At 51.9% G+C, this 27,313-nt stretch overlaps 1 protein-coding gene and 1 long non-coding RNA gene across 3 annotated transcripts in view; one reads left to right on the plus strand and one right to left on the minus strand.

Annotated features, from left to right (window-relative positions):
• Positions 1-128: 128 nt before the first annotated feature.
• LOC142069458 (uncharacterized) lies at positions 129-27,199 on the minus strand. Its single transcript, XR_012665296.1, has 2 exons — positions 27,085-27,199; positions 129-719 (listed from the first exon to the last, which is right to left on the minus strand). It is a non-coding gene; the product is annotated as an uncharacterized LOC142069458 (long non-coding RNA).
• The window catches only part of BSPRY (B-box and SPRY domain containing), a 32,743-nt gene continuing 31,656 nt past the window's right edge, over positions 26,227-27,313 (plus strand). Inside the window, exon 1 of one of the 2 annotated variants that reach the window (XM_075120624.1) lies at positions 26,227-26,512. In XM_075120624.1, coding sequence (XP_074976725.1) covers positions 26,312-26,512 — 201 coding nt within the window. In that variant the 5' untranslated portion in view covers positions 26,227-26,311. The remainder of the gene's footprint in view (positions 26,513-27,313) is intronic. The other variant, XM_048822873.2, reaches the window with a different exon arrangement.

The following is a 27,313-nucleotide window of genomic DNA, read 5'->3' on the forward strand; positions in this document are numbered from 1 at the left end:
CTACGGTGTGACAGTTCTGTTTGTTTCTCCTTAATGAAAACCTGCCCCCTTGGTTCACTGTACTTCCCTGTAAGCGAACCGCCCTCCCCTCCCCCCATTGATCACCACTTGCAGAGGCAATAAAGTGATTGTTGTTTCAAATTCATGCATTCTTTATTAATTCGTCACACAAATAGGGGGATAACTGCCAAGATAGCCTGGGTGGGGTGAGGGAAGAGGGAAGGACAAGGCCACACTGCACTTCAAAACTTATTGAATGCCAACTTTCTGTTGCTTGGGAAGTCCTTGGGGTGGAGTGATTGGGTGCCAGGGGGCTGCCCCCTGCATTCATGGACGTCTGGGTGAAGAAGCTATGGAACTTGGAGAGGAGGGCGGGTGGTTACACAGGGGCTGCAGTGGCTGTCTGTGCCTTTCAAGCACCTCAACCATACGCCGGAGCATATCAGTTTGATCCTCCAGTAGCCTCAGCATTGCATCCTGCATCCTTTCATCATGCTACTGCCACCTCTCCTATTGCTCCAGCCATCTGTTCTCGCATTCATTTTGTGCTTTCCTGGAGTCTGCCATTGTCTGCCTCCATGCATTCTGCTGGGCTCTTTCAGTTTGGGTGGACTGCATGAGCTCAGAGAACATGTAATCGTGAGTGCGTTTTTTTCGCCTTCTTATCTGCACTAGCCTCTGGGACAGAGATGCTAGTCACAACGTTGAAACATTTGCAGCTGTGGGAGGAAAAAAGCGAGATTAAAATTGAAAAAAACATATTGGCCATTTAAAAGGAGGGGCTGATGTTTTTGGGTTAACGTGCAGCACAAATCCAGCTAACCCCCTTCCCCCACACACACACCCAATTCTCTGGGATGATGGCTTCACCCCTCCCCCCACCACATGGCTAACAGCAGGGATGTTTTCTTTTCAGCCACAGGCAAACAGCCCAGCAGGAACGGCCACCTCTGAATGTCCCCTGAACAAAATTCCTCTATTTCAACCAGGTGACCATGAATTATATCACTCTCCTGAGGATAACACAGAGAGATAAAGAATGGATGTTGCTTGAATGCCAACAAACACCGGGACCACATGCTGCCATGCTTTCTTATGCAATGATTCCAGACTATGTGCTACTGGCCTGCCGTGGTAAAGTGTCCTACCATGGAGGATGCAATAAGGCTGCCCTCCCCAGAAACCTTTTGCAAAGGATTTGGGAGTACCTCCAGGACAACTTCACTGAGATGTCCCTGGAGGATTTCCGCCCCATCCCCAGACACATTAACAGACTTTTCCGGTAGCTGTACTGGCCGCGAATGCATCCCAAGTCTTCAGGGCAAATTAATCATTAAACACGCTTGCTTTTAAACTCTGTATTATATTTACAAAGGTACACTCACTAGAAGTGCCTTCTCCACCTTCAGGGTCCAGGAGCCCGGGTTGGGAGGGTATTGGATCCAGGGTGATAAACAGTTCCTGGCTGTCGGGGAGAATGGTTTCTCTGCTTGCCTGGTGTGCGCTATCTTCAACCTCCCCCTCCTCATCATCTTCCTCGTCCCCAAAATCCTCATCCCTGTTGTGTGAGACTTCCCCCTTGCAGGAGTCCATGGACAGGGGTGGGGCAGTGGTAGGGGCACCCCGTAGAATTGCATGCAGTTCATCATAGAAGCAGCATGTCTGGGGCTCTGACTCCGAGCAGGCATTTGCCTCTTGGGTTTTTTGGTAGGCTTCCCTAAGCTCCTTAAATTTCACTCTGCACTGCTGCGGGTCCCTGTGATAGCCTCTGTCCTTCATGCCCTTGGGGATTTTTTCAAATATTTTGGCATTTCGTCTTTTGGAACGGAGTTCTGATAGCATGGATTCATCTCCCCATACAGGGATCAGATCCACTACCTCCCGTTCGGTCCATGCTGGAGCTCTTTTGTGATTCTGGGACTCCATGGTCACCACTGCTGATGGGCTCACCACACTGGCCAAACAGAAAATGAAATTCAAAAGTTCATGGGGCTTTTCCTGTCTACCTGGCCAGCGCATCCGAGTTCAGAGTGCTGTCCAGAGCGGTCACAATGGAGAACTGTGGGATAGCTCCCGGAGGCCAATACCATTGAATTTCGTCCACACTAACCCAAATTCAACCCAGCGATGTCGATTTCAGCGCTAATCCCCTCGTCGGGGAGGAGTACAGAAATCGATTTTAAGAGCCCATTAAGTTGACAAAAATGGCTTCGTTGTGTGGACAGGTGCAGGGTTAAATACATCTAACGTTGCTAAATTCGACCTAAACTCGTCGTGTAGACCAGGGCTATTGTGACAGTCTACTAGAATGAAGTTCTACTGTCAGGGCTCCCATGGTAATTGAATGACACCTAGGTATGCTTCAGAAAGAGTGCATTTCATCATAGGGATTTATTTTTTTTATGTGCATTGCTCTTTAGCAACCCGTTCCTGGCAGCAGAAAGTACTTGCATTTAAACAAGTTTTTATCTCCTCAGTCTATTGTGACACAGCAGTGAAATCTGCATGCTGGCTTTGGGAAGCAACAACAATATCCCAAATAGCAAACAGTCATCGTATAACACACACATGTGAAACTAAATAACAAGATCAGACCCCGACATTTGATTAGCCAGGTTCTTATCCTGCCATCATCATGGCAGCATTACAGCACCCTCCAGTCATGCACTGAGCAATGTGGCTAATATTTGTCACCTGTGGCTTGTTCTCGCTCTCATCCTCTCCCCAAGGAGAGCTGTACACACAGTGGAATGTTTTGATGGGTTTTTCTGGGGTTTTTTTTTTTATATGTACACACTGTTTGGAGCAGGCCACGAAAGAGAAGGTGATTGGCCAGGCAGATCTCTTTGGGGTTTATTTCCAAACACCGTTAATGGGACTTACATATGATTATGAAGGGGAGAATAAAGACAAAGTGAGAGTATACTGTACGTGATTGAAAGAAAACTACTCTGTTAAAGCTAATCAGTACTATTTTGCTTTCCTCCCTCTATGCAGATGCAAAACACCCATTGCAGACCCAGCCTAACTCAGGACCGATAACTGTGCTGACTCAGGGCTGTGTCTCTCACTATCGCTGGCCAATATCTGTGTGGGAGGATGCATCAGGATAACATGACCAGTGCCCTAGGCTGCTCCTGACCTATACTGAACAACGGATACCAACCCAGGGCACCTTCTTCCCCACAGCCCAGCCTCATGGGTCTTCAGGAAGAGCACTGGTGAGCCCTGTTATTGCCCCGCAGGGCCGGCTCACCCGGGGACAGGAGGAGCCGGGTTCTATGCCCACCATTGCCCCGCAGGGCCAACCCAGGGTGTGTGTGTGGGGAGCCAGACTCTATGCCCACCATTGCCCCATGGGGCTAGCCAACTAGGGTGTGGGGGGAGCAGGGCTCCATGCCCATCATCGCCCTGTAGGGCAGGCCTGGGGGCGTGGGGAAGAGCCGGGCTCCATGCCCACCATCACCCTGTGGGGCTAGCCCGGTCTCTCGCCAGCTCTGAGCTGCAGCCTGGGGGGTCGGAGCGCACCGTGGGGGGTACCAGGGGTGACAGGCAGCTGCCCTGAGCTCCGCAGGGCCTGGCCTGCCAGCACATTCCCAGCCCCACCCCGCACTCACCTGCCCGAGCCAGACCCAGCCCACCCTGCTCCTTAGTGACCAGTGCCAGAGTCAGGGGTGGGACCGTGCTAGGAGACAGCTCTGTTTCTGGACCCCATAGGACAGCACCGGCCTTGCCCCTCCCTCGAGTCCCTGCCTCCAATGCAGCTCCCCAGTGCCGCCCCCTGTGCACCCCCCACTGCCCCACCTCCGGGCACCCCCACTGCTCCTACCTCTGCCAGCCAGTACTGCCTCTGGGCACCCCCACTGTCCCTGCCCCCAGGACTGCTCCCCAGTATAGCCTCCCAGGCACCCTGTACTGCCTCCACCCCGACCCCCAGTACAGCCCCCAGTATTGCCAGCCAGGCACTCCCTGGTGCCCCCACAACTTCCCCCCCAACACAGCCCCTAGGCACTGCCCCTGGGCACCACGTGACCTCAGGACCATGCTGGCATTGCCCCACAACCCTATCGAGCAGCATGTTCCCAGCCTCCACTGCCTGCCACCATCACCCCATGCTGACTGCCCCGTCCACTGGCACTTTTCCCTGGGCACCCTCCCACGCTGACCATGCACCCCCAATAGATACTCAGTACTGCCCCCTGGGCATTTCGCCCTGCTTCTGCCCCCCAGTACAGCCTGCCCAGACTGCCCGTCAACATCCTTGCTGCTCTTTTAATCAGACGGCGTCCCTGTAGTGTGTCTGTCTGGGTCTGATAGATGTGTTTTGAATCATGTGGTAACTCCATCAAGAGCTATGCTGATCCTGGCAGGTAACGATGCCATCCTGTAGGGCAGGTGGGCCACTGCCAGGGCTGAGGCTGGACAAGGCTGTTGGCCTGGTAGGTGTGCTGTGCTGCATTCGCTTCCTTCCCCCTCCTGCAATAATGAACATGTGTTTCTGTTCCCTGCAGGCTGCACTCCAGGGAGCACTCGGAAATAAGAACCAGCCCCCTTATCTACATGCTATCCTGGCCTGGGGCCTACCAGGAACCATCCTCAAATCAATACAGACACGAAAGGGCACAAATGTTACCTACTGCCCAGAGATTCATGGTGTGATGGGTTCGGTCACAAAGACCCCCTTGGGACTGTCACCTGACGTGCTGAAATTACCTCTAAGACCATTTTCCTTGTCAGCTTTGGACTCCAGAACCCTGGCTTGTTGAGCCAGACATGCTAGCCTGCTGCAACGCAGACCAAGACTCCGGTCCATGCCCCCAAAGCCATAGACTTAACTGAAAACAGCTCAGCAGGTTACCTGCCTCCAGCACCCAGACACCCAGATTCCAATGGGATCCAAACCTCAAATAAATCCGTTTTACTCTGTATAAAGCTTATACAGGGTAAATTCATAAATTGTTTGCCCTCTATATGATAGAGAGATATGCACAGCTGTTTGCTCCCCCGGGTATTAATCACTTACTCTGGGTTAATTAATAAACAAAAGTGATTTTATGAAGTATAAAAAGTAGAATTTAAGTGGTTTAAAGTAATACTAGACAGAACAAAGTAAGGCCGTTTGCAACTGATTGTTTCTGGAGCACCCTTAATGGCCTTCACTTAATATGTTTACATCAGTGATACAAGTTTATATCTTATTCTCCTAACTCCAGACACAGAAATAATACATGCAAACAAATAGGATGAACACACTTAGTAGATTACAAGCTTTCTAATGACACTATACAAGGGGTATTTCACGAAAAGCATATTCCAGTTATGTCATATTCATAAGCGTATTTCCATAAAGCATATGGAGTGCAACGTCACACACGGCCTCAGCTCCTTGTTATTCAGCAATGAAGGCTGTTGCCAGGAAGGATAAAAACACAGCCAGAGGGTTCTGAGCTCTGGCCACACGCAGTTCCCAGCAGAGACAGCATCATAAGGAAGCCAGACAAGGGTGAACGGAGCTAAGCCAAGGGCAACGTCCCGCAGAGTCTGCCTAATGCAGCAGTTCCCAAAGAAGGGCCATGCGCATGGGGGCCTGCCAGGCCTACATGGATAGGGACGTGGAGATGTGTGTTGTTGTACTTTCCGGAAAGGGGGCACAGCAGCTGTTTGGAAAAGGCAGGCTGACCTCATGGCAGAGTGCCAAATGTATGTGGGCACATCGTGATGCAGATAGACGCACAGTGGAATTTTCAAAAGGCACCTATCTGCATCTTTAGGAGCCTAAATACCTTTGGAAATCTGTCCCTTAGGCACTTAGGAGCCTAAGTCTTGTTGAAAGTGCATAGGAATTAGGTTCCCAAGTGCCTAAATCACTTTTGAAAATGGGAATTGGACTCTGTTGTATTAATTTAGATGGAATATAGGGGCCCAAAGCTGTTCAACAACCCAGTCACTGTCCAGCATCCTGTACCTAGGGGCCACAGAGACGTGTCTCACTTCTGGGAGCTGCGTGGAGCCAGGGCAGTGTTAAACAAGGTTCGGGGTTTGGCATACAGAAACCTCAGCCTACTCACTATTGTGGTGAACGCACCATAACAACCCTTCAGAGCTTTTTATTAGAGATACAGGAAAGACGTTTGAAATGTATTACGTGTGGCTTTTATTTGAACAGCGTCCTTTGTTTCCCTTCCCTTTAGCTGCGGAGAGTTTTCGAAGGAGAAAACCCCCGGTTTGAGAGCCTGTTAAACGGGATCAAAGGCAGTCATAGCTGTCCCTTTTGGGAAAAAAAGGGAAAGTTTGCTGAGCTGGCAGGTGTTAGAGAGCTTATTCCTTCACTCTCCCACTTCCCTGGTCCTTCTCACATGAACAGAGAGCAACAATACCCGAAGTCCGAAGGTGCAAACAATTCGATGTTTATTGGGGTGAACTTCCAGCAAGCTTAAATACAAGTTCCTTTTCCTTATTTCCGAATCCCAACTTACTTCCTGTTTGCCCCTAATTTATATAGTAATATTCTTAGCTATACCTTAACCAATCATTCTACTAAAATTTAACTAACCAATCCTAACATATTGTAACATGATTATGTAACCAATTATATCCCACCACCTTAATTAGTTTACACCCAGCAAAATTAATTATACAGCAGACAGGAACAATCACAGAACCAGACAGAGATTATACAGACAAACAATAGCAAAGTGGGAACTATAATGGCAAGACAATACAGAAGTGAGGATTTCACATCCCAGTATTGATAAGTGAGTTCTTGCCAGACAGGATGCTATCAAACTAAGTTTTCTTTTACATTTTCTAGGCACTTCCCTTTCTCTGGAGGTGATGGGCACTATCAGGATAGGATTGTATTCCTAACAGCCCAATAGCACCTTCTTTCCATGTGACTAGTTTGGAATGTGAGGATGTGACCGGTCGCTTCCCAGCTTATGGCTGCCTCTGTCGCTTAGCCAAAGGCCTTAGCCTAAGAACAGGGCCCCAGACTGTCACAGTAAGAGAAGGACCTTACATTGGCAGACAGTGATTTTGATTCTTTCTTTTATACCTCTAACTAGCCAAGTGATAAGAATACACCTCAATTCTTAGAGTACAGGCCTTCGCAGGCAGGCCTGAATATCTACATCCTCACAGCAGGCGCTGTTGTTGCTGTTGTTAAAGCCCAACCATAGGTGCCGACTTCCTCTCTACCTGGGGGGTGCTCAACGCCCCCTCTGCCCCAGGCCTGCCCCCACTCCACCCCTTGTCCCAAGGCCCCACCCCTGCCCTGCCTTTTCCCGCCCTCTCCTCCGAGTGTGCCCCGTCCTGCTCCTCCCCCTCCCTCCCAGTGTCTGCTGCGGAACAGCTGTTCCACGGCGTGCAGAAGGTGCTGGGAGGGAGGGGGAGGAGTTGCTCAGCAGAACTTGGCTGGGGGTGGGTGCTAAGCACCTGCTAATTTTTTTCCATGGGTACTTCAGCCCTGAAGCACCCACGGAGTCGGCGCTTATGAATCCAACCCTCTTTCATCTCAGGTAGTGGTTTGGATTTAGTGGGAACTGGGTGGCACCATTATCTGGGTCCCTCTCTCTTGAGCTTGGTCTGGTTAGGACATCTCAGAGTCAGGATGACGAAGGCCTGGGGTCCCAGGAAATGGGGAGTGCGGGGGGAATGACAGCCTGGATGCTAACGCTCGCTCCAGTAGCCTTCATCTGTTCTTCCAGACGTCCTTCTATCTTTCCCCCCATAGCTCTCTTTCTTTAAGGACACAAAAAGGAGTGGCTGGTGGAAAAGCCCATCCTCTCATTATTTTGTCCACCAATTAGGCATAATATCTGACACACCAATTTTGATTCATTAACTTCCCATTCCATATTTTCTGTTTTTACATGGTTTTAGTCTTTGAATCAAATCAGCGGGGCCTTATTTGTTTGGACTAAATTAGTCTCTGTCTGGTTCTCTTGCATCTGTTCATAAAATTTATTACTGAAACCAACTTGGCCTACTTTTCATTAACATTTGTTATTATAGATTATTGCAACATTTTATGAGCTTTCATATACTTTTTATAATTGTGCTCACAATTACAGTAAATTTGTACTAATTACTTAGGTGTTTTTTAAAATGTTACCCCTAGTCTATCTTCCAAGTTGCACTGGTTTAAATAAAGGTTGATTTTGATGTGAAATCTCTGAAATATTAAACTGATATAGCTAATCCCATGCAACCCCCCCAGTATGGACACTTAATTTGGTTGAAACTAGGCTTATATTGATCCTTTTCTGAATGAAGGTAAATTGCTATAAACCAGGTTTAAACCTAATTAATATTGTCCACAGTCTTTTGCACTAGTTTAACTGAACTGGTTTAAAATCACCCCTTTAGTTAACTGACACAGCTTTGAATATAGGCAAGGCCTAAATTCATGGTGTGATAAATAAAAGTCCAAAGAGAAACCTGGATTTCTGAGGGAGGGGAAGATGTCATCTGCTCCAGCTCCACCAGCAGCCAAGAGGCTACACAGTGAAAGAGGACAAGAAGAAACACAATGGAAAGTCAAGAAGATCTGGCTAGGGAGCAGCAGAGGAGAGTTCATTAAGGGCATAACCCACAAGGAGAGGAATACATTAGAAAGGATAAAAATTAAGAGTTATTGGCTCAGGATAAGATTAAGTGCAGTAGCCACAGTTAGGGTTGCCAACTTTCTAATTGCACAAAACCGAATACCCCTGCCCCGCCCCACCCCTTCTCTGAGGCCCAGCCCCCACTCACACCAGCCCCCCTCCCTCCATTGTTCGCTATCCCCCATTGGGTGGGGCCGGGGATGAGGAATTTGGGGTGCAGGAGTGGGGTCCTGGCAGGGGCCAAGGGGTTTGCAGTGCAGGAGGGGGCTCCAGGCTGGGGCAGGGGGTTGGAGTGTGAGAGGGGGTGATGGCTCCAGCTGGGGGTGCAGGCTCTGGGGTGGGGCCAGATATGAGGGGTTCAGGGTGCAGGAGGGGGGTCCGGGCTGGGTCAGGGATTGGGGTGAAGGAGGGGATGAGGGCTATGGCTGGGGATGCGGGCTCTAGGGTGGGGCCAGGGATGAGGGCTTTGGGGTACTGGAGTTGGCTCCGGGCAGGGGCCGAAGAGTTTGGAGTGCAGGAGGGGGCTCAGGGCAGGGGCATGGGGTTGGGGTGCAGGACAGGGTTTGGGATGTGGGCTCCAGGAGGGAGTTTGGGTGCGGGAGGGGGTTCCATCTGGCCAGTGCTTATCTCAGGCGACTCCCTGCCTGCCCTGGCGCTGCATTGCTCCCGGAAGCAGCCAGCATGTCTGGCCCCTAGGCTCTGCATGGTGCGTGCTGCCCGCCCCCACAGGCACCACCCCCACAGCTCCCATTGGCTGTGGTTCCCAGCCAATGGGAGCTGTGGAGCCGGCGCTCAGGGCGGGGGCAGCACTTGGAGCCTCCCTGCATCTAGGGGCCACAGAGACGTGTCTCACTTCTAGGAGCTGCGTGGAGCCAGGGCAGGCAGGGAGTCTGCCTTAGCCCTGCTGCGCCGCCGACTGGACTTTTAAAGGCCTGGTCAGCGGAGCGGACTGGAGCCACCAGGGGCCATTTTTAACCGGGTGTCAGGTCAAAAATCGAACACCTGGCATCCCTCGCCATGGTGTTGGTCTGAGGCCTTTTTCTGTAGCCACATTAGGACAGCAGCAGCCATGAGCTAAAAGCAGAAAGTCACATCCTCACATTCCCTCTACATTACATCAAAACACTGAACTATCAGGCTGTTAACGGCACCCACCACCACCAGATAAAGAAACAGATCTTAAGATGTTTAAAGAAAACTTTGTTTGATAAGTGGTTCCTTGCGAGACAGAATACTAACAACAGTTGTGATTGTGAAATCTCTACTTCTCTGTTGTTTTGCCTTTCTGGTCCCTACTTCTCTGTTGTTTATCTGTATGGTTTCTGTATGGTTCTTTGATTGTCTATGTCTGTTGCATAACTGATTGTGCAAGATTTAAATCAACTAAGATGGTGGGGTATGACTGGATAAAGAATTATTTTGCAATGTGTTCGGATTGGTTAGAGAATTATTTTGTAATATTTTAATAAATGATTGGTTAAGGTAAGCAGGACTCAAGTTTCACTGTATAAACTGGGTCCAAGGAGGAGACCAGCTGGGAAAGAAAGGAAAAAGAAAAACAAAGAATAGGAAGGAAAGAAGAAGAAGAAGAACTCACCTCCAAGACACAGCCCAAGATCAGAGCTGCTAGAATCCTCCACATGACTGTGAGGTGCATCAGTCAGAACCCAGATGAGACTGACCTTGCCTGGCCAACAGGGAAAGTCCTCCTGTGTGATCAGGATTGGTGAGCATAGCACTGTATGCTTAGGTGTGTAATCTTCTTGGTGATTGTTAATAAATAGAGGTTAAGGATATTACTGTGTAAGGCACTTTCACCAGGAAGGGGCCCTGCAATCCACAGAAGGCTACACCCTGAGTCCTAGGAACTGGGTAAGGGTGGGGGTGCCTAAATTAACCAGGTTACAGTTTAAACCCATGAAGGGGTAAAGGTGGGGTGTCCTAGAGTGTGCAGGTAACAACAGAAGGTAACAGGAAAAAGGGATTAGCTAGTTAACTTGAGGAAGCAAAGGAGAAAGTTAGACAAGCCTTGTTGTAGGGGAATTTGTTCTTCTAGCGCTTGTTGACACACAGAAGTTGCATCGGTTTAAATGCAATCAGTTTAGTTAAACTGGTGCAAACCCGTGTGAAGATACTTATATCCATTTAAAACTGCTTATCTTGGTTTAGCTTGCACCTCTATATTTACAGAGGTGAGCTAAACCGATGCAAACCAGGTTTCAAATGATGTAAGAATGTCCACACCCAAGGCTGCACTGCTTTCACTAACTCAGATTCAAATCACACCGTAGGTAACCTGCTGCAACTGTGTGTGCAGGGCAGGCCTGAGACCGCAAAGTCACCGCACAGAGTGAAAGGCAGCACAGCACAGGAAGGTGAAACCCCTCCTGCCCTTGCCTGTGCCTCGGCTTGCGACTCCATCGCTTGTGTCTACACTTAGACCTGCACTGAGGTGTGTGCCTAACATCTGTACCAGACCCATATGGGACTGCCAGCTTCCGACCACTGGAGGCCAAACTAGGATAAAAATGACCCCGCTCAGCAGGAGCTCCTGAAGGTCAGTCCCGTGAGATTCCTTGGGTTATGGACTTGACACCTGCTCCCTTTAAAATAAAAATAGCAAACAAGAAACAGACTGACAAGGGTGACCAAGTGCCTTGACAACACACTGGTCCCTCCTGCACATCGTCACTTGGGGCAGTAGCCAGCTGATTCATATGGTAAGGTCCCAGGGCAGCCCAAAGGAGAAACAGCACCAACCTTCAGCTCCCATCTAGGAGAGCCATGCACTACAGAAGTGGGATTTGAACCCATGCCTATTAAAAGGCCAAGACACACATCTTAACCGCCCAGCCCTCCTAGTGATGTCACAAAGGCTTTTGCAGCAAAACCGCAACATCTTGGGACATCTGCAATGGCACAGCTAGGTTTGGGCTTATGACCATTGCAAGGACAGATCCCTGCCGGATCCCACTAGAAACACACCCACGCCGTGACGATTCCGCATTGACAATTACATTTTGAGACAGATCAGTTAACCAGCTTTTAATCCATTAGATGTGTGCCATGTTAATTAAACAGCGTTCTAGGGTTTTTTAATAAAAATATCGTGTAGTACCAAGTCATACACCTTACAGAAGTCTATTACATCAGCAGCATAGGTGGCATGTAATGGAGGCTAGGGGAGGCTATGCCAAATCTCACACCATCGGGGGGGGGGGGTGAGTGGCAGATTTGGGCCCCCAGAAAAATCTCCCCCCCGTCACAGCTCTGGGACTGGAGGAACTCTCGCTCCCCTCCACGGCCCCAGGACCACAATGGGGGCACAGAGCTTTTCCGGTCCCAGGGCTGGGGTGGGGGAAAGAGATGGAGTGGGAGGCAAAGGAGGCCGGGCCGTGGGAGGAATAGAGGAGGGGCCGTGGGGGAAGGGGTGGAATGGGGTGGAGCTGTGGGCGGGGCTGCAGGTGGAAGGAGTGGAACTGGAGAGAGACTCCAGGCTGGGAGCTCCAGCCAGGGCTGAGAGCTCAACACCAGCCAGGGCTGAGCTCTCAGTCCTCTCCTCCCGCCAGCCAGGGCTCCGACTGAGCTCTCAGCCCTCCCAGCCCGGGCCATGGGGGGGGGGGGGGGGGGTTGAGAGCGGCAAGCAGGGACGTGGCCTCGGACAGAAGAGGCGGGGCATGGGGTTAGCCTCTCCAAGGGGAAGCTTCACCTGCCACCCATGATCAATGGTATTATCTACATCAGCTAAACTGCTAATCTCATTGCAAAGAAAAAGATATGAAGTTAGTTTGACAGGACCTATTTTCCGTGAATCCATGTTAATTTACATTAATTACCCTCCTTTACCAACTGAGTCCCATATCAGCCACTCTATTATCCCACCTAGGATTGATGTCAGACTGATAGGCCTATAACTACCCGCATCATCCTATTTACCCTTTTTAATGTGGTTAGAAAGGACTGAAAATTGTTTTCATCAGACGGTGGCTTGTAGGAACCAGATCTGGTGGGTCTCAGTCCAGATCCCAGTAGACAGGTGTCCCCATCACAAAGCCACCCACTGGGACGAGTTGGCAGCCTCAGCAGAGAGGCTAATGGCTGAATGAGCCCAGGAGAGTGAGCCCCACGCTCTGCCCTAGAGTGGAGTTCGGTACATGCTGGCAGCACAGCGTGTGGAAGCTAATTTGGCTGCTCTCTGGGCTGTGTATCTCTGCCAAGGACTCCAGCCTCTGGAGAGAGAGATTCATTATGAAATCTAGAGAAATAATCTCAATCCCTAGTTGTTTATATTAAACTCCTAAAGGATCTATACATGTTGGGGCCGGGTTATCTCACTTGGGAAGCAGAACGGAGAGCTTTGTGGCTGAATGCTCCGTGCAGATGTATTTACACGCCAGTCTACATAGTCCATCCTGAGGGGATGCTTTCAGAAACAGGGCCAACGTCATGGGAATTCATATAAGTGTCATGCATTGTAATGAACTCGCCCGTAGGTGCTGCTGCTGAGACTGACAAATAAAGCCCCTGGTGGTTTTCACTCTGAGCATATTTTATTTGCCTTTCTTTTACCCCTTCTCCAAGATACATTGCACATATCCGGGGAGAATGCACATTCCTTCCATAGTTTAACCTCCATAACATTATATTAGCAATATTAAGGAGGCAGTTACCTGTCTCTGCAGGCGAATGATGCATGACTTGGTTGTGGATGAGCCTAGTACATAGCTAAGGACTGATCTAAATGAAAGGGTTTGTACTTGTAATATCTCTGAAAGGCTCCCTGTGCCCTTGGCTTAGAACAGTGGAACATTTTCTGGAAATATACATAGATAAATACAGTCACCGAGAGAAGAGTGAGTATTAACCCTGCACTACCGTCTTGCAAAGGAAGAATGATACTAACTGTCACAGACCAGAAATATTTATTGAACACAGCTGCCTTTTCCGCATCATTAACACCTTTGCTGTCTCCATCTAGGCCATTGCTAAGATTTCTTTTGTTCCTAATATACTTAAACTGCTTATTGTCTTTAGCTCTCCCAGCCACAGTTCAACACCACCAGCCCATCCCTCCATCAGTGCTAACTGGCCAAGCACAGAAGCTGTGCGCCACTGAATAAAGCTGCTCCAGATTTCTGCTCCCTGCAGAAATAATGACTTGATTTCCTCCTCCTCCACTCTTCAGAGACAAGCGGAGTGTCTCTCAAATGCAGCCCTGCCCCCCTCTGGAGAGACAAATACTGGAGGAGCAGGCAGCCAGTGAGTTCCCCACCTTCCCAGAGGCAGTGGGGTCAGACTTCAGCCTTGGGGTGACAGGCTGCAGGCTCCAGCCCCTGGGCTCACCACCCTCACTTCCCATCGCCCCTGACCCCCACTGGCTCCCTGCCCACCTCCCCATACCGGGCTTAATTTGTCCCCAGAATTGCCAGGGCTGAGTAAATCTGCTGTGAAAAGAGATATTTGTATGTTTGTTAATATCACTTTTCATGTCAGACTGAGTAGCTAGCTGGGAGGCTATGAAAAGTGACATTAATATACAAGATTCACTTTTCACAGCAGACTTACTAACTTGCAGGTAAAAAAAAAATAGAAATCAAAAAAGCACAAGAAATAACAAAAAAGACAAGAACGTGCAAAGCACCTTATTTGTTTCTATTCTGTTTAGCTCCAGTAAAGAATGGAGACAATTGTACATTATTTTGATTATTCAGTCTAACAAAGCCCTACATAAATAAATGACAATTATTTGGACGTAGATATGTGCATATTTATGTGTTTTTACTAAAGTTAAGTATTTTAGGAAAAATTGTGAGTATGGCCACCAAAAAATTTGTCGTGAGAACCCCTAGCGCCCCTCAGCAAGTATTCGCAGGGACACCCCCAGGCCGCATTTTCAGAACAGAGGAGGATTTATTAGTCAGTTAGAATGCAACACTGGAAGTCCTTAGCAAAAAAGAAAAGAAGGCTAAAGCATAGTCCACTCTGGTCAAGCCACAACGCACAAGCCAAGCCATTCTTAGGCTCTAGCTCCATCTCCCTCTGACTTCCTTCCTTCAGCCCAGGTGAGAGCCCCAAGCTTCTTCCAGAACCCACATTTCTACTCTGCTGGACACGTCTGTCCTTTGTTCTCCAGGAAGAGCGATGCTGAGTTCACCACCTTGCTGGCCAGTTTCCCACTGTTGAGTGTCGATTCAGGAGTCACTGGAGCTTGCGTTGATTGATCTAGGTTGGTTTCAGCCAGTTCTTTAACAACTCTATTTATGCCACCCAGTCAGTGAGGCCACACCCCTTATATCTCTGCCCTGAGAGCAAACTTAATCCTCCACCCCCTCGCCCCCACAGCTGGGTAGCAGTGCAGGGTAACAAGCCTTGTGGATAGAGGAAGCAGTATAGAGCTCAACTTTTGCAACGCTTTTGATAGTATGTCACATGTCCTCCTTATAAGGAAACTAGGGAAATACAGCCTGGACAAACCTGCTCTAAGGTGGATGCACAACTGGCTGGAAAAGCGCACTCAGCATGAGCAGTAAGGTTAAGATGTCATCACGGTGATGTCTAGTAAAAGCCACGGACAGGTCATGGGCAACAGACAGAAATTCAAAGAAGCCCATGACCTGTCCGTGGCTTTTACTAAAGATAAAGGAGGGGGGTGACTGGGGGGACACTAACAGCTGCAGCCCCCATCCCCTGTGGCAATGGCTCAGAGCTCCAGGGCCCCCGCTGCAGCTCAGAGCTCCGGGGTCGGCGTCTTGGCGCTCCGGGGTCCCCGCAGCGGCTGACAGCTTTTGTCCTGCCCCTCTAGGGCACAGGCAGAGCACGGAACGCAAGAGGAGCGGCACCTGTGCAGTTAGATACACCCAGAGAAGATCCCACAAGCCCTCCGGACCACGTGGAAGACCCCAGCACTTTCAGCCGGGCGCATTTTAAGCCTCTTGCACCAGTGTCCTCCCTGGCAGAGCAGCTCTGCGTTGCATCAGGGATGCATTGTGCCCTTTGTCTTCGTGTCACACCACGGATACAGGGACTGGCCTCATCCTGCTTCCCCAGTTCAAAATCCCTTAAGATCTCAGCTTTGCTAGAAACAATAAACTCTGTCCCAGCGTGTCTGAGCTCAGTCATTGACAGATGGGGCAGGGAGCTGGGGCCGTGCTGCTTCCCCCCTCACCAACAGAAAAATGATTGTGGTGAAAGTGGGTTCCCATCAGTACTGCCCATGGACTAATGTCTCAGTGATACTAGCTTTGCTGACCTGACATTTCAAGGAGTCCAAGGTCAGCCTGAAATACAGAGAAGAATTGACATGATCAGGCTGCAGTTTATGAAAGCAGATCAGCTTTCCCAGACAAATGGAGTCCTGGCCGGTGGCCCACGTGTCCAGAGCTGGGTCAGTAGGCCACTCCACCCCAATCTCAGGGAGGCTGCCAGACAAATCTCTCACCTCCGAGCAGTGACCCATCACCAGGAACACCCATCCCAAACATCCCTCAAAAACCGTTACACACGCATCACTCCTGGCTAATGCCAGACAAAATATCAGACCCGCTCCGGTGTCCGTGGTGATGACACACTCTGGAGACTGGAGGCCCATCAAGGGTATAAAACCTAGCACTCTTACAGTGATCAGCGGCTCTTTTCAGTTCAGCTGAGTGAACATGTGTTTCTGGAGACAAAATTGCAGCATTCTGCCCAGTGGCGGGGTGGGGGGGGATTCACAGATTAATTGACTCCTGGGGGAATTCTGTGCCACTGCGCATGCACAGAATTTATGTCTCCTACAGATTTCTTTGTTTCCCCACAGAAAAAGGACTTTCTGATGGGGAAGCAAAGGGAAGCCACGAGAGCAATCACGCGACTCTCCCCAGCGGTATGTTTTGGGTGCCCAGGGCGGCCGGCAGAGAGATAAATCACTGTGGGGTATGGGGTGGGATTGGGAAAGACAGGGCTGGTGGCTCCTACCCTGCACTGGGCTCAGCTGCTAGTCCTGGATGGGCAAGATGGGATTTCCTCTTCCCCTGCACAGCATCTGGGACCGGGTCAGACACACCCCCAGATTTCTCCCCCAGCTATAGGAAACTCTGCAAACTCCCCCGCACCACGCTTCCTGCACCCATTGCTCCTCAGCTGCAGGGGGGGAGAAATCACTGTACAGGGAGCTGCTCCAGCATCTGTCCAACCCCCGTGCATCCAGACCCTCCCGACAAGCCTTACCCCTCCTTGCACCCAGATTCCCCGCCTCCACAAGCCCCACTCCCCATGCACCAGGACCACCCTGACAAGTCACCCATATCTGGATCCCCCCCTACCGAGCGCCAACCAGCTGCACTTGGATCCCAACCCCACTGAGCCTCATTTCCCCAGCATCTGGCTCCCCCCATTGAGCCCCCCACACCCAGACCCCCCCTGCTGAGCTCTATCCCACCTCACACACTCAGACCCCACCTGCTGAGCCCCAGCCATTTTCACCTGGACCCTCCCTGCAGAGTCCCATCACCATTGCACCCAGAACCCCCCCCAATAAGCCCCTGCACATCCAGATCCCCCCGCACCTAGACCCCCCACTGAGCTGCCCACACCCAGATTGCCCCACACAGAACCCTCTCAACCCACACCCGCATTCCCCCCACACTAAGCCCATCCACACTTGGATCCTACCCTGCTGAGCCTGCCTGCCCACACCTGGTGCACCTGGCACAGGGGGCAGGGCTCTGGGGTGTTTCTGGGGCAGACCTGGTCCTTGCGCTGTGTCAAGGTTGGGTGCAGCCTCGCCGCTGAGTCTGTGTCCCAGAGTGGGAGCTGCACAGTGATCTCCCACCTCTGTGCAGCCCATGGCCTGTGCTCCCCAATGCCAGGCTGGAGCCTCCACATTTATTTGATAAATAACATTTGCAGAATTGTGCAGAATTTTTAACTCTTGGGCACAGAATGCCCTCAGGAGTATTAATTACATTAACACCCCCCAAATATTCAGTCCTACTGAGCTATGCACATGGACTATATAAGAATAAAAGACAAAGAGGAGCAGAGTCTGCACCTGCTGTATACATCCTCGGGTCAGGGAATGGCTGGAGCTTTACAGAATCAAACCCTAACATTTTCAGACACTTTAATCCTTTGTCCCCTGCACCTTCCAGGGCAGTACCCGCTGGTAACTGTGGGAGCCTCTGGCAGCGTGTGAGCATGACAGGGCCAGCACAGTTCACAAAGAGGAGCCAACTGCGTCCTCAGCTCTCCAAGCTGCTGTTTAACAGATGCAAATCTCTTCCTCTTCCATGAGCTATGGTCAAGGTGAAACCCAGCCAGCTTTCCTTGCAATCATATGGCACCATGGGAACTTGGCTGCTTCTGGATCATCTCACATGGGGTCAGTTCATTCCAGATGGCCTGGAAGCGGTATCCTTTCCCAGGTAGTGCATGGGCAGATATGGGAACGGGGGATGGCTCCACAAAGGGACAGAAGTGCTTCAGTCCAACAGGAAGGCAGCACTCAGCTCCTCAAAGCCCCAGCTCAGCTGCCACCTAAGCCAGTAGGTGCATAACAGCCCTACTCTGCCTGACTTAACCCATGTCTCCCCGCTGGGCCCTGACCAGCACAGTTTTGGGCATGCTCAGCTGAGGCTCTCTTAGTCTCGCCTGTTAAGGCCGTTTTCCTTTGTATTAAATAATTAGCTATTCACTGGGCCAGACAGGCACAGCGAGGATGGCTCGTAGCCCAGCGCTTGGGGCACTCAGCTGGGAGCTGAGAGACCCAGGTTCAAATCAGGCAGAGCAGGATTTGAAAATGTCTCCCACAGCCCAGCATGGTGCCATCACCACTGGACTCATCGCTATTGTGAGTGCCCGCCGGCCTGCCGTGAGGAAGGGCTGCCCTGGCTGAGGCACCGGACTCCAGCAGAGGCTGGGACGTCCACCTGGACGCCAGAGCCTCAGTTCCTTGGGGAGGTGGGGTTAGGCCACACCCCTTTCTCCAGTATCATTTCAGATGACTCCCAGCTCAGCTTGCTGGTTTCTGAGAATCCCTTTCCTACGCATCTCAGTCTAACTCTCCCCATGTATTGTATGGGGAGCCTGGGCACCACAGGGTGCCTAAAAGTTAAGCATTGCAATGTCCCTGGGTGGTATCCTCAACTAGCAATTCTCCCTGCAACAGCTCCATCCTGCTCCCTGCTCCATTCCACCCTGCCCCAGGGCTCAGTGACACAAGGAGACTGTCATCTCTTTTCCTAAGGAGGCCATAACCTGGTGACGTTACACAGTAAATCAGCCTTCAATCTCCCAGGAGGGATTTTCCATCTAGGTCAATTTCTCTTCCTTCAAGCTAACAGTATCTGCCAAGGTCTCCATCTGTGGAGCGATGGTTAGAATCATAGAATCATAGAATATCAGGGTTGGAAGGGACCCCAGAAGGTCATCTAGTCCAACCCCCTGCTCAAAGCAGGACCAATTCCCAGTTAAATCATCCCAGCCAGGGCTTTGTCAAGCCTGACCTTAAAAACCTCTAAGGAAGGAGATTCTACCACCTCCCTAGGTAACGCATTCCAGTGTTTCACCACCCTCTTAGTGAAAAAGTTTTTCCTAATATCCAATCTAAACCTCCCCCACTGCAACTTGAGACCATTACTCCTCGTTCTGTCATCTGCTACCATTGAGAACAGTCTAGAGCCATCCTCTTTGGAACCCCCTTTCAGGTAGTTGAAAGCAGCTATCAAATCCCCCCTCATTCTTCTCTTCTGCAGGCTAAACAATCCCAGCTCCCTCAGCCTCTCCTCATAACTCATGTGTTCCAGTCCCCTAATCATTTTTGTTGCCCTTCGCTGGACTCTCTCCAATTTATCCACATCCTTCTTGAAGTGTGGGGCCCAAAACTGGACACAGTACTCCAGATGAGGCCTCACCAATGTCGAATAGAGGGGAACGATCACGTCCCTCGATCTGCTCGCTATGCCCCTACTTATACATCCCAAAATGCCATTGGCCTTCTTGGCAACAAGGGCACACTGCTGACTCATATCCAGCTTCTCGTCCACTGTCACCCCTAGGTCCTTTTCTGCAGAACTGCTGCCTAGCCATTCGGTCCCTAGTCTGTAGCTGTGCATTGGGTTCTTCCGTCCTAAGTGCAGGACCCTGCACTTATCCTTATTGAACCTCATCAGATTTCTTTTGGCCCAATCCTCCAATTTTTCTAGGTCTTTCTGTATCCTATCCCTCCCCTCCAGCATATCTACCACTCCTCCCAGTTTAGTATCATCCGCAAATTTGCTGAGAGTGCAATCCACACCATCCTCCAGATCATTTATGAAGATATTGAACAAAACCGGCCCCAGGACCGACCCTTGGGGTACTCCACTTGATACCGGCTGCCAACTAGATATGGAGCCATTGATCACTACCCGTTGAGCCCGACAATCTAGCCAGCTTTCTACCCACCTTGTAGTGCATTCATCCAGCCCATACTTCCTTAACTTGCTGACAAGAATACTGTGGGAGACCGTGTCAAAAGCTTTGCTAAAGTCAAGAAACAATACATCCACTGCTTTCCCTTCATCCACAGAACCAGTAATCTCATCATAGAAGGCGATTAGATTAGTCAGGCATGACCTTCCCTTGGTGAATCCATGCTGGCTGTTCCTGATCACTTTCCTCTCATGCAAGTGCTTCAGGATTGATTCTTTGAGGACCTGCTCCATGATTTTTCCAGGGACTGAAGTGAGGCTGACTGGCCTGTAGTTCCCAGGATCCTCCTTCTTTCCTTTTTTAAAGATTGGCACTACATTAGCCTTTTTCCAGTCATCCGGGACTTCCCCGGTTCGCCACGAGTTTTCAAAGATAATGGCCAATGGCTCTGCAATCACAGCCGCCAATTCCTTCAGCACTCTCGGATGCAACTCGTCCGGCCCCATGGACTTGTGCACGTCCAGCTTTTCTAAACAGTCCCTAACCACCTCTATCTCCACAGAGGGCTGGCCATCTCTTCCCCATTTTGTGATGCCCAGCGTAGCAGTCTGGGAGCTGACCTTGTTAGTGAAAACAGAGGCAAAAAAAGCATTGAGTACATTAGCTTTTTCCACATCCTCTGTCACTAGTTTGCCTCCCTCATTCAGTCAGGGGCCCACACATTCCTTGGCTTTTTTCTTGTTGCCAACATACCTGAAGAAACCCTTGTTACTCCTGACATCTCTGGCTAGCTGCAGCTCCAGGTGCGATTTGGCCCTCCTGATATCATTCCTACATGCCCGAGCAATATTTTTATACTCTTCCCTGGTCATATGTCCAACCTTCCACTTCTTGTAAGCTTCTTTTTTATGTTTAAGATCCGCTAAGATTTCACCATTAAGCCAAGCTGGTCGCCTGCCATATTTACTATTCTTTCGACTCATCGGGATGGTTTGTCCCTGTAACCTCAACAGGGATTCCTTGAAATACAGCCAGCTCTCCTGGACTCCTTTCCCCTTCAAGTTAGTCCCCCAGGGGATCCTGGCCATCCGTTCCCTGAGGGAGTCGAAGTCTGCTTTCTTGAAGTCCAGGGTCCGTATCGTGCTGCTTATCTTTCTTCCCTGCGTCAGGATCCTGAACTCAACCAACTCATGGTCACTGCCTCCCAGATTCCCATCCACTTTTGCTTCCCCCACTAATTCTACCCGGTTTGTGAGCAGCAGGTCAAGAAAAGCGCCCCCCCTAGTTGGCTCCTCTAGCACTTGCGCCTTGACTTTGAGAGTGAATGGAGGCTCTTGGACCAAACTCTGGATTCAACTGGCATAACTGAGAGCAGAGTAGACCCACAGAAGTCAAGGGAGTTACTCCAGATTTACACCTGTGCCAAATAGCAGAATGAGGCCCTCTTCTGTATTCAACATGCCTGTGGGATATAAATCACTTTCATATCAAGATTAGCTGATCACCCTGCAGATCTCTGTGGCAGTGGGTGCCTAAGCAGAGCCAGCATCTTTCCCTAGTGATCACTGCTTTCAAAACACCCCAGAAATTCAAGGTCATTTTTTAAACAAGGGGAGGGGTTCAGGCAGCCTCTTCACTGAAACAGGTTTATGGGCATCACTCAGTGCTGAGCAGAGAGAGGTTTTCTGGCACTCAGGACTGCCCAGACCAGGGCAAAGCAAAGATGGGATATACAAATCAATCAGCCATCTAGTTACAGAAACATGAAACATCCAAGATGACCAGTGTCAGGCAAACTTCCAAAGATTCAGATGTCAGTTTGATTCAGCCAAGTGACCACAGTCGCTGCGAACAACATTGGGTCTGCAAACCAGCCTAGAAATCTCAGTGAGACAGGCGCTCTCCCAGCACTTCCAGTATGTTCCAGTACGTATCCTGCCAGAGCAGAGATTGCTGGGACATTCCTGCTCTGCCCATGTGTGCTGGAAACTCGCTGGCAGTGCAAAAGCACCTTGGATGCCAGGCCTGTCCACAGAGAGGGGTGTGAAAATGAGCGGTAATGGGGAGTTAGCTAGTGAAACATTCAGTCCTCACAGAGATTCATCTTGGCTCAGTTTTTGAGGAGAGGTGAGGGGCCCAATTTGCATTCGTGCCTAGGGAAGATGAAAAGGACTAAGGTGCATCCAAGTCTGGCCCCCTGCAGTCACAGTTCTCTGATCCCAAACCACCTCTGCCCAGCCTTGCTCGCTGCTCTACACACTGGGACCCCATTCCCACTCCCATGCACTCAGGGGATAATGTGTTCCCTGCCCCAACACACCACCCACAAGAGGCAAAGGTGACTCCCCAGGGAGCACGGCAGCACGGTGATCCCAGCACCGGGCAATCCCCCCACCCCCCGGGACAGGCATACCTCACATAGCTCAGCCCCCACACCAGCAGCATTGACAAGGCTTGTACGTTTGTTAACCAATAACCAACTTTCCATGCAAATGTGCCTTTTATCTGCTCACCCCCCTACCCACAGACACACGCAGACTCACCTTCACACCCACACACCTGGGGCCTGACTTGCCATTGCCCTGTGCCTTGCACACTCATTCACAGCAGTGCAATGTGCTTTCAAAACACACACTCAGCTCCTCCCAACACAAAGGCAAATGCCAGTCTGCTGTGTCTCCCTCTCTCACCCCCCATTCACCACCACATTTATAGGGGTGGCGGGGAGCTCTCAGAGACAGGCCAGAGGAGAGGGGAAGCTGCTCAGAGGCCCCTGTCCTGGGGGAGTGCTGTGCCCAGGGATTTGTTCCTGGCAAAGGCTGTGTGTAAAGATTAAGGGAGGGGGAATCTCTTTGAATATCAAAGATAGCTGCCAGTGAAACTGCAGCAGCCATGTGCGCACACACGGGGCATGGGATGTGAATGAGTGCAGGGTGTAGTGTGTGTGTTAATGTGTGTGTGCACGCTAGATAGAGGTCTTCAAATCACCAGCGCCTGATGAAATACATCCTAGAATATTCAAGGAGCTGACGGAGGAGATATCTGAGCCATTAGCGATTATCTCTGAAAAGTCATCGAAGACGGGAGACATTCCAGAAGACTGGAAAAGGGCAAATATAGTGCCCATCTAGAAAACGGGAAATACAGACCAGCCAGCTTAACTTCTGTACCCGGAAAGATAATGGAGCAAATAATTAAGCAATCAATTTGCAAACGCCTAGAAGAAAATAAGGTGATAAATAACAGTCAGCATGGATTTGTCAAGAACAAATCATGACAAACCAACCTGATAGCTTTCTTTGACAGGGTAACAAGCCTTGCGGGTAGGGGGAAGTGGTAGATGTGGTATATCTTGACTTTAGTAAGGCTTCTGATACTGTCTCACATGACCTCATAAACAAACTAGGGAAATACAACCTAGAATGAGCTACTATAAGGTGGGTGCAAAACTGGTTGGGAAATCGTTCCCAGAGAGTAGTTATCAGTGGTTCACAGTCATGCTGCAAGGGCACAATGAGTGGGGTCCCGCAGGGATCAGTTCTGAGTCCGGTTCTGTTCAATATCTTCATCAATGATTTAGACAATGGCATAGAGAGTACACTGATAAAGTTTGCAGATGATACCAAGTGGGAGGGGTCGCAAGTGCTTTGGACAGGATAAAAATTCAAAATCACCTGGACAAACTGGAGAAGTGGTCTGAAGTAAATAGGATGAAATTCAATAAGGACAAATGCAAAGTACTCCACTTAGGAAGGAACAATCAGTTGCACACATACAAAATGGGAAATGACTGCCTACGAAGGCGTACTGCAGAAAGGGATCTGGGGGTCATAGGGGATCACAAGCTAAATATGAGTCAACAGTATAATGCTGTTGCAAAAAAAGCTAACATCATTCTGGGATGCATTAGCACGAGTGTTGTAAGCAAGATACGAGAAGTAATTCTTCCGCTCTACTCTGCGCTGATTAGGCCTCAGCTGGAGTCTTGTGTCCAGTTCTGGGCGCCACATTTCAGAAAAGATGTGGACAAATTGGAAAAAGACCAGAGAAGAGCAACCAAAATTATTAAAGGTCTAGAAAACATGACCTATGAGGGAAGATTGAAAAACTTGGGTTTGTTTAACCTGGAGAAGAGAAGACACAGGAGACCTGATAACAGTTTGAGTAAATAAAAGGTTGTTACAAGGAGGAACATTGTTGTTCTTAACCTCTGAGGACAGGACAAGAAGCAATGGGCTTAAATTGCAGCAAGGGCTGTTTAGGTTGGACATTAGGAAAAACTTCCTGTCAGGGTGGTTAAGCACTGCAATAAATTGCCTAGGGAGGTTGTGGAATCTCCATCACTGGGGATTTTTAAGAGCAGGTTAGACAAACTCCTGTCAGGGATGGTCTAGATAATACTTAGTCCTACCTTGATTGCAGGGGACTGGACTAGATGACCTCTCGAGGTCCCTTACACTTCTGTGATTCCATGCGCATGGTGGTGTGTGTTCAGGGCGGTGAGGGTGTGTGCAGCAGTCGGTGCACGTTTTTGCATGTGCAAGACCATGTAAGTGTGTGCAGGAGTCAGTGTGCACAAAGTGCACAGGACTGTGTGCATGTGTGTGTTTGCATGTGCAGGATGGTGTGTATGTGTGCACATGTGCACCAGTGTGTGTGTGCGTGCACACAGGGCACTTTGTTCCGCAGTCAGTGTCCGTGGGGAGGGGTGTGTGTGCAGGGCTCTGTGTGTACAGCAGTCGGTGTCTCTGGGCGTGCCTGCAGCAGTCGGGGTGTGTATGGGCATGCGCAGGGGCTGTGTACGTGCAGGGCTCTGTGTGCCACAGTTGGGGTGTGTGTGCAGGGCTGTAAGTGTGTGCGCGCGCGCGTGCAGGGCTCCATGTGTGCAGCAGTGGGGGGGTGCGCAGGGCTCTGGGTGTGTGTGCAGTGCTATGAGTGTGTGTGCAGGGCTGTGTGTGCTTGTGTGAGAGGGAGCGAGCAGGGCTGTGTGTTTGTAGCACTTGGGGTGTGTGAGCGAGCAGGGCTCTGTGTGTGTGTGTGTGCAGCACTCGGCAGGTGAGAGAGCGAGTGAGCAGGGCTCTGTGTGTGTGTGGGGGTGTGTGTGTGTGAGAGAGCGTGAGAGTGAGCAGGACTGTGTGTGTGTGTGAGAGAGTACATGAGCAGGGCTGTGTGTGCAACACAGTGTGTGTGTGTGAGAGAGCATGAGCGAGCAGGGCTGTGTGTGTAGCACTCGGGGTGTGTGTGTGTGTGAGACAGAGAGAGCATGAGCGAGCAGGGCTGTGTGTGTGTCTGGGTGTGTGTGGCTGGGTGTGCAGCACTCAGGGGAGTGAGAGAGCGAACAGGGCTGTGTGTGTGTCTGGCTGGGGGGCTGGGCGTGCAGCACTAGGGGGGTGGGTGGGTGTGTCTGGCTGGGGGGGCGGGGGTGGGGGGGTTGGGCGTGCAGCACTAGGGGGGTCAGAGAGCAAGCAGGGCTGGGGAGCTGGGGGGGCTGGGCGTGCAGCACTAGGGGGGTGGGTGGGTGTGTCTGGCTGGGGGGGCGGGGGTGGGGGGGTTGGGCGTGCAGCACTAGGGGGGTCAGAGAGCAAGCAGGACTGGGGAGCTGGGGGGGCTGGGCGTGCAGCACTAGGGGGGTGGGTGGGTGTGTCTGGCTGGGGGGGCGGGGGTGGGGGGGCTGGGCGTGCAGCACTAGGGGGGTGAGAGAGCAAGCGGGGGTGGGGGGGCTGGGTGTGCAGCACTAGGGGGGTGGGTGGGTGTGTCTGGCTGGGGGGGCGGGGGTGGGGGGGTTGGGCGTGCAGCACTAGGGGGGTCAGAGAGCAAGCAGGGCTGGGGAGCTGGGGGGGCTGGGCGTGCAGCACTAGGGGGGTGGGTGGGGGGGGCTGGGGGTGGGGGAGTCAGAGAGCAAGCAGGGCTGGGGGGGCTGGGTGTGCAGCACTAGGGGGGTGGGTGGGTGTGTCTGGCTGGGGGGGCGGGGGTGGGGGGGCTGGGCGTGCAGCACTAGGGGGGTGAGAGAGCAAGCAGGGCTGGGGAGCTGGGGGGGCTGGGCGTGCAGCACTAGGGGGGTGGGTGGGTGTGTCTGGCTGGGGGGCGGGGGTGGGGGGGCTGGGCGTGCAGCACTAGGGGGGTGAGAGAGCAAGCGGGGGTGGGGGGGGCTGGGCGTGCAGCACTCGGGCTGTGCGCGCAGGGCGGGGCCGCCGTCACTTCGCGTCACTTCGCCCTGCAGCCCCGCCCGCCTGTCGCTTCCCCGCACCTGAGACAGGTGCCGCCCGCTCCCAGCGGCTCCGGCTCCGGCTCCGGCGTGCAGCCCGCGCGGGCTGATGGCGCAGGAGGGGACGGGGCTACCGCCGCCCGTGGGCGCGGAGCCGGGCAGCCGGAGCCAGGCGGGGCCGGCCGCGGGGAGCTGCCCGGAGCCCAGGCGGGAGCTGGGCTGGTTCTGCGCCGCTCACCGCCGGCGGGTCTGCGCCCAGTGCGCCGGGCACCGCGTGTCGGCGCTGGAGGAGAAGGCTGCGGGCCTGCGGGTAAGCGCGGAGACGGGGCTGCTCGCCGCGGGGCCGGGCCGCCGGCTGCCTGGGGGCGCCCCACGCCCAGCGTCGCCCGCTGGCCCGGAGCCCCTCCGGGCGCCTCCCCTGCAGCAGCCCGGGCGCGCCGTGCGGAGCAGCCGGAGCCTAGGGCAGGGCGGCTCCCCGGACGGCTGACGGGGAGAGTCCGGCGGTGGCGCCGCTCCCCAGCCCTGCGGCAGCCTTGGCGGGTGACGTCCCTCGGGGCTCCGGCTGCGTGTGACTATAGCGCGGAGACCCCAGGTGAGGGCAGGGCCGGGGTGTGCCAGGCGCTGCGCAGACATGTGCTGGGAGACAGGCCCCCAGGGAGCGCCCTTTGGCTCTGGGATGGGAGGGCTCAGAGCAGCCTGGGTCACTGTGAGCCCCCTGCCGAGGAGATCAGCACGGGGAAGGGGGACAGCTCTGTGCATGGATCGCGCCCCCCAACGCGCTGCATGAGCCGAGCCAGCGCGCAGAGACAAGCCGGCCGGCCCAGCACCTCCACCTCACTTGCTGAGCAGCTGCTGGGCACTCAGGCCAGGGATCTCACACACCGGAGTTACCTTCACCTCATTCGAGGCGGGGGCTGTAATTGTGAAGCCTGACAGCAGCCAGCACCAACCATTCTTCCTCTAGAAACTTTTCCCACACCCCAATCTCCTGTTTAAAAAAGTTTCAGCCATCCAATCAGAGAGCAGAAACAATACAATGTGACTTAGGTGACCAATCACTCATCTTCACCAGTGAGTAATGGTAATAGGACAGCTTGTGAGCCACCCTAAG

The sequence above is a fragment of the Caretta caretta genome, chromosome 16, assembly GCF_965140235.1.
Source record: "Caretta caretta isolate rCarCar2 chromosome 16, rCarCar1.hap1, whole genome shotgun sequence".
Lineage (NCBI taxonomy): Eukaryota > Metazoa > Chordata > Testudines > Cheloniidae > Caretta > Caretta caretta.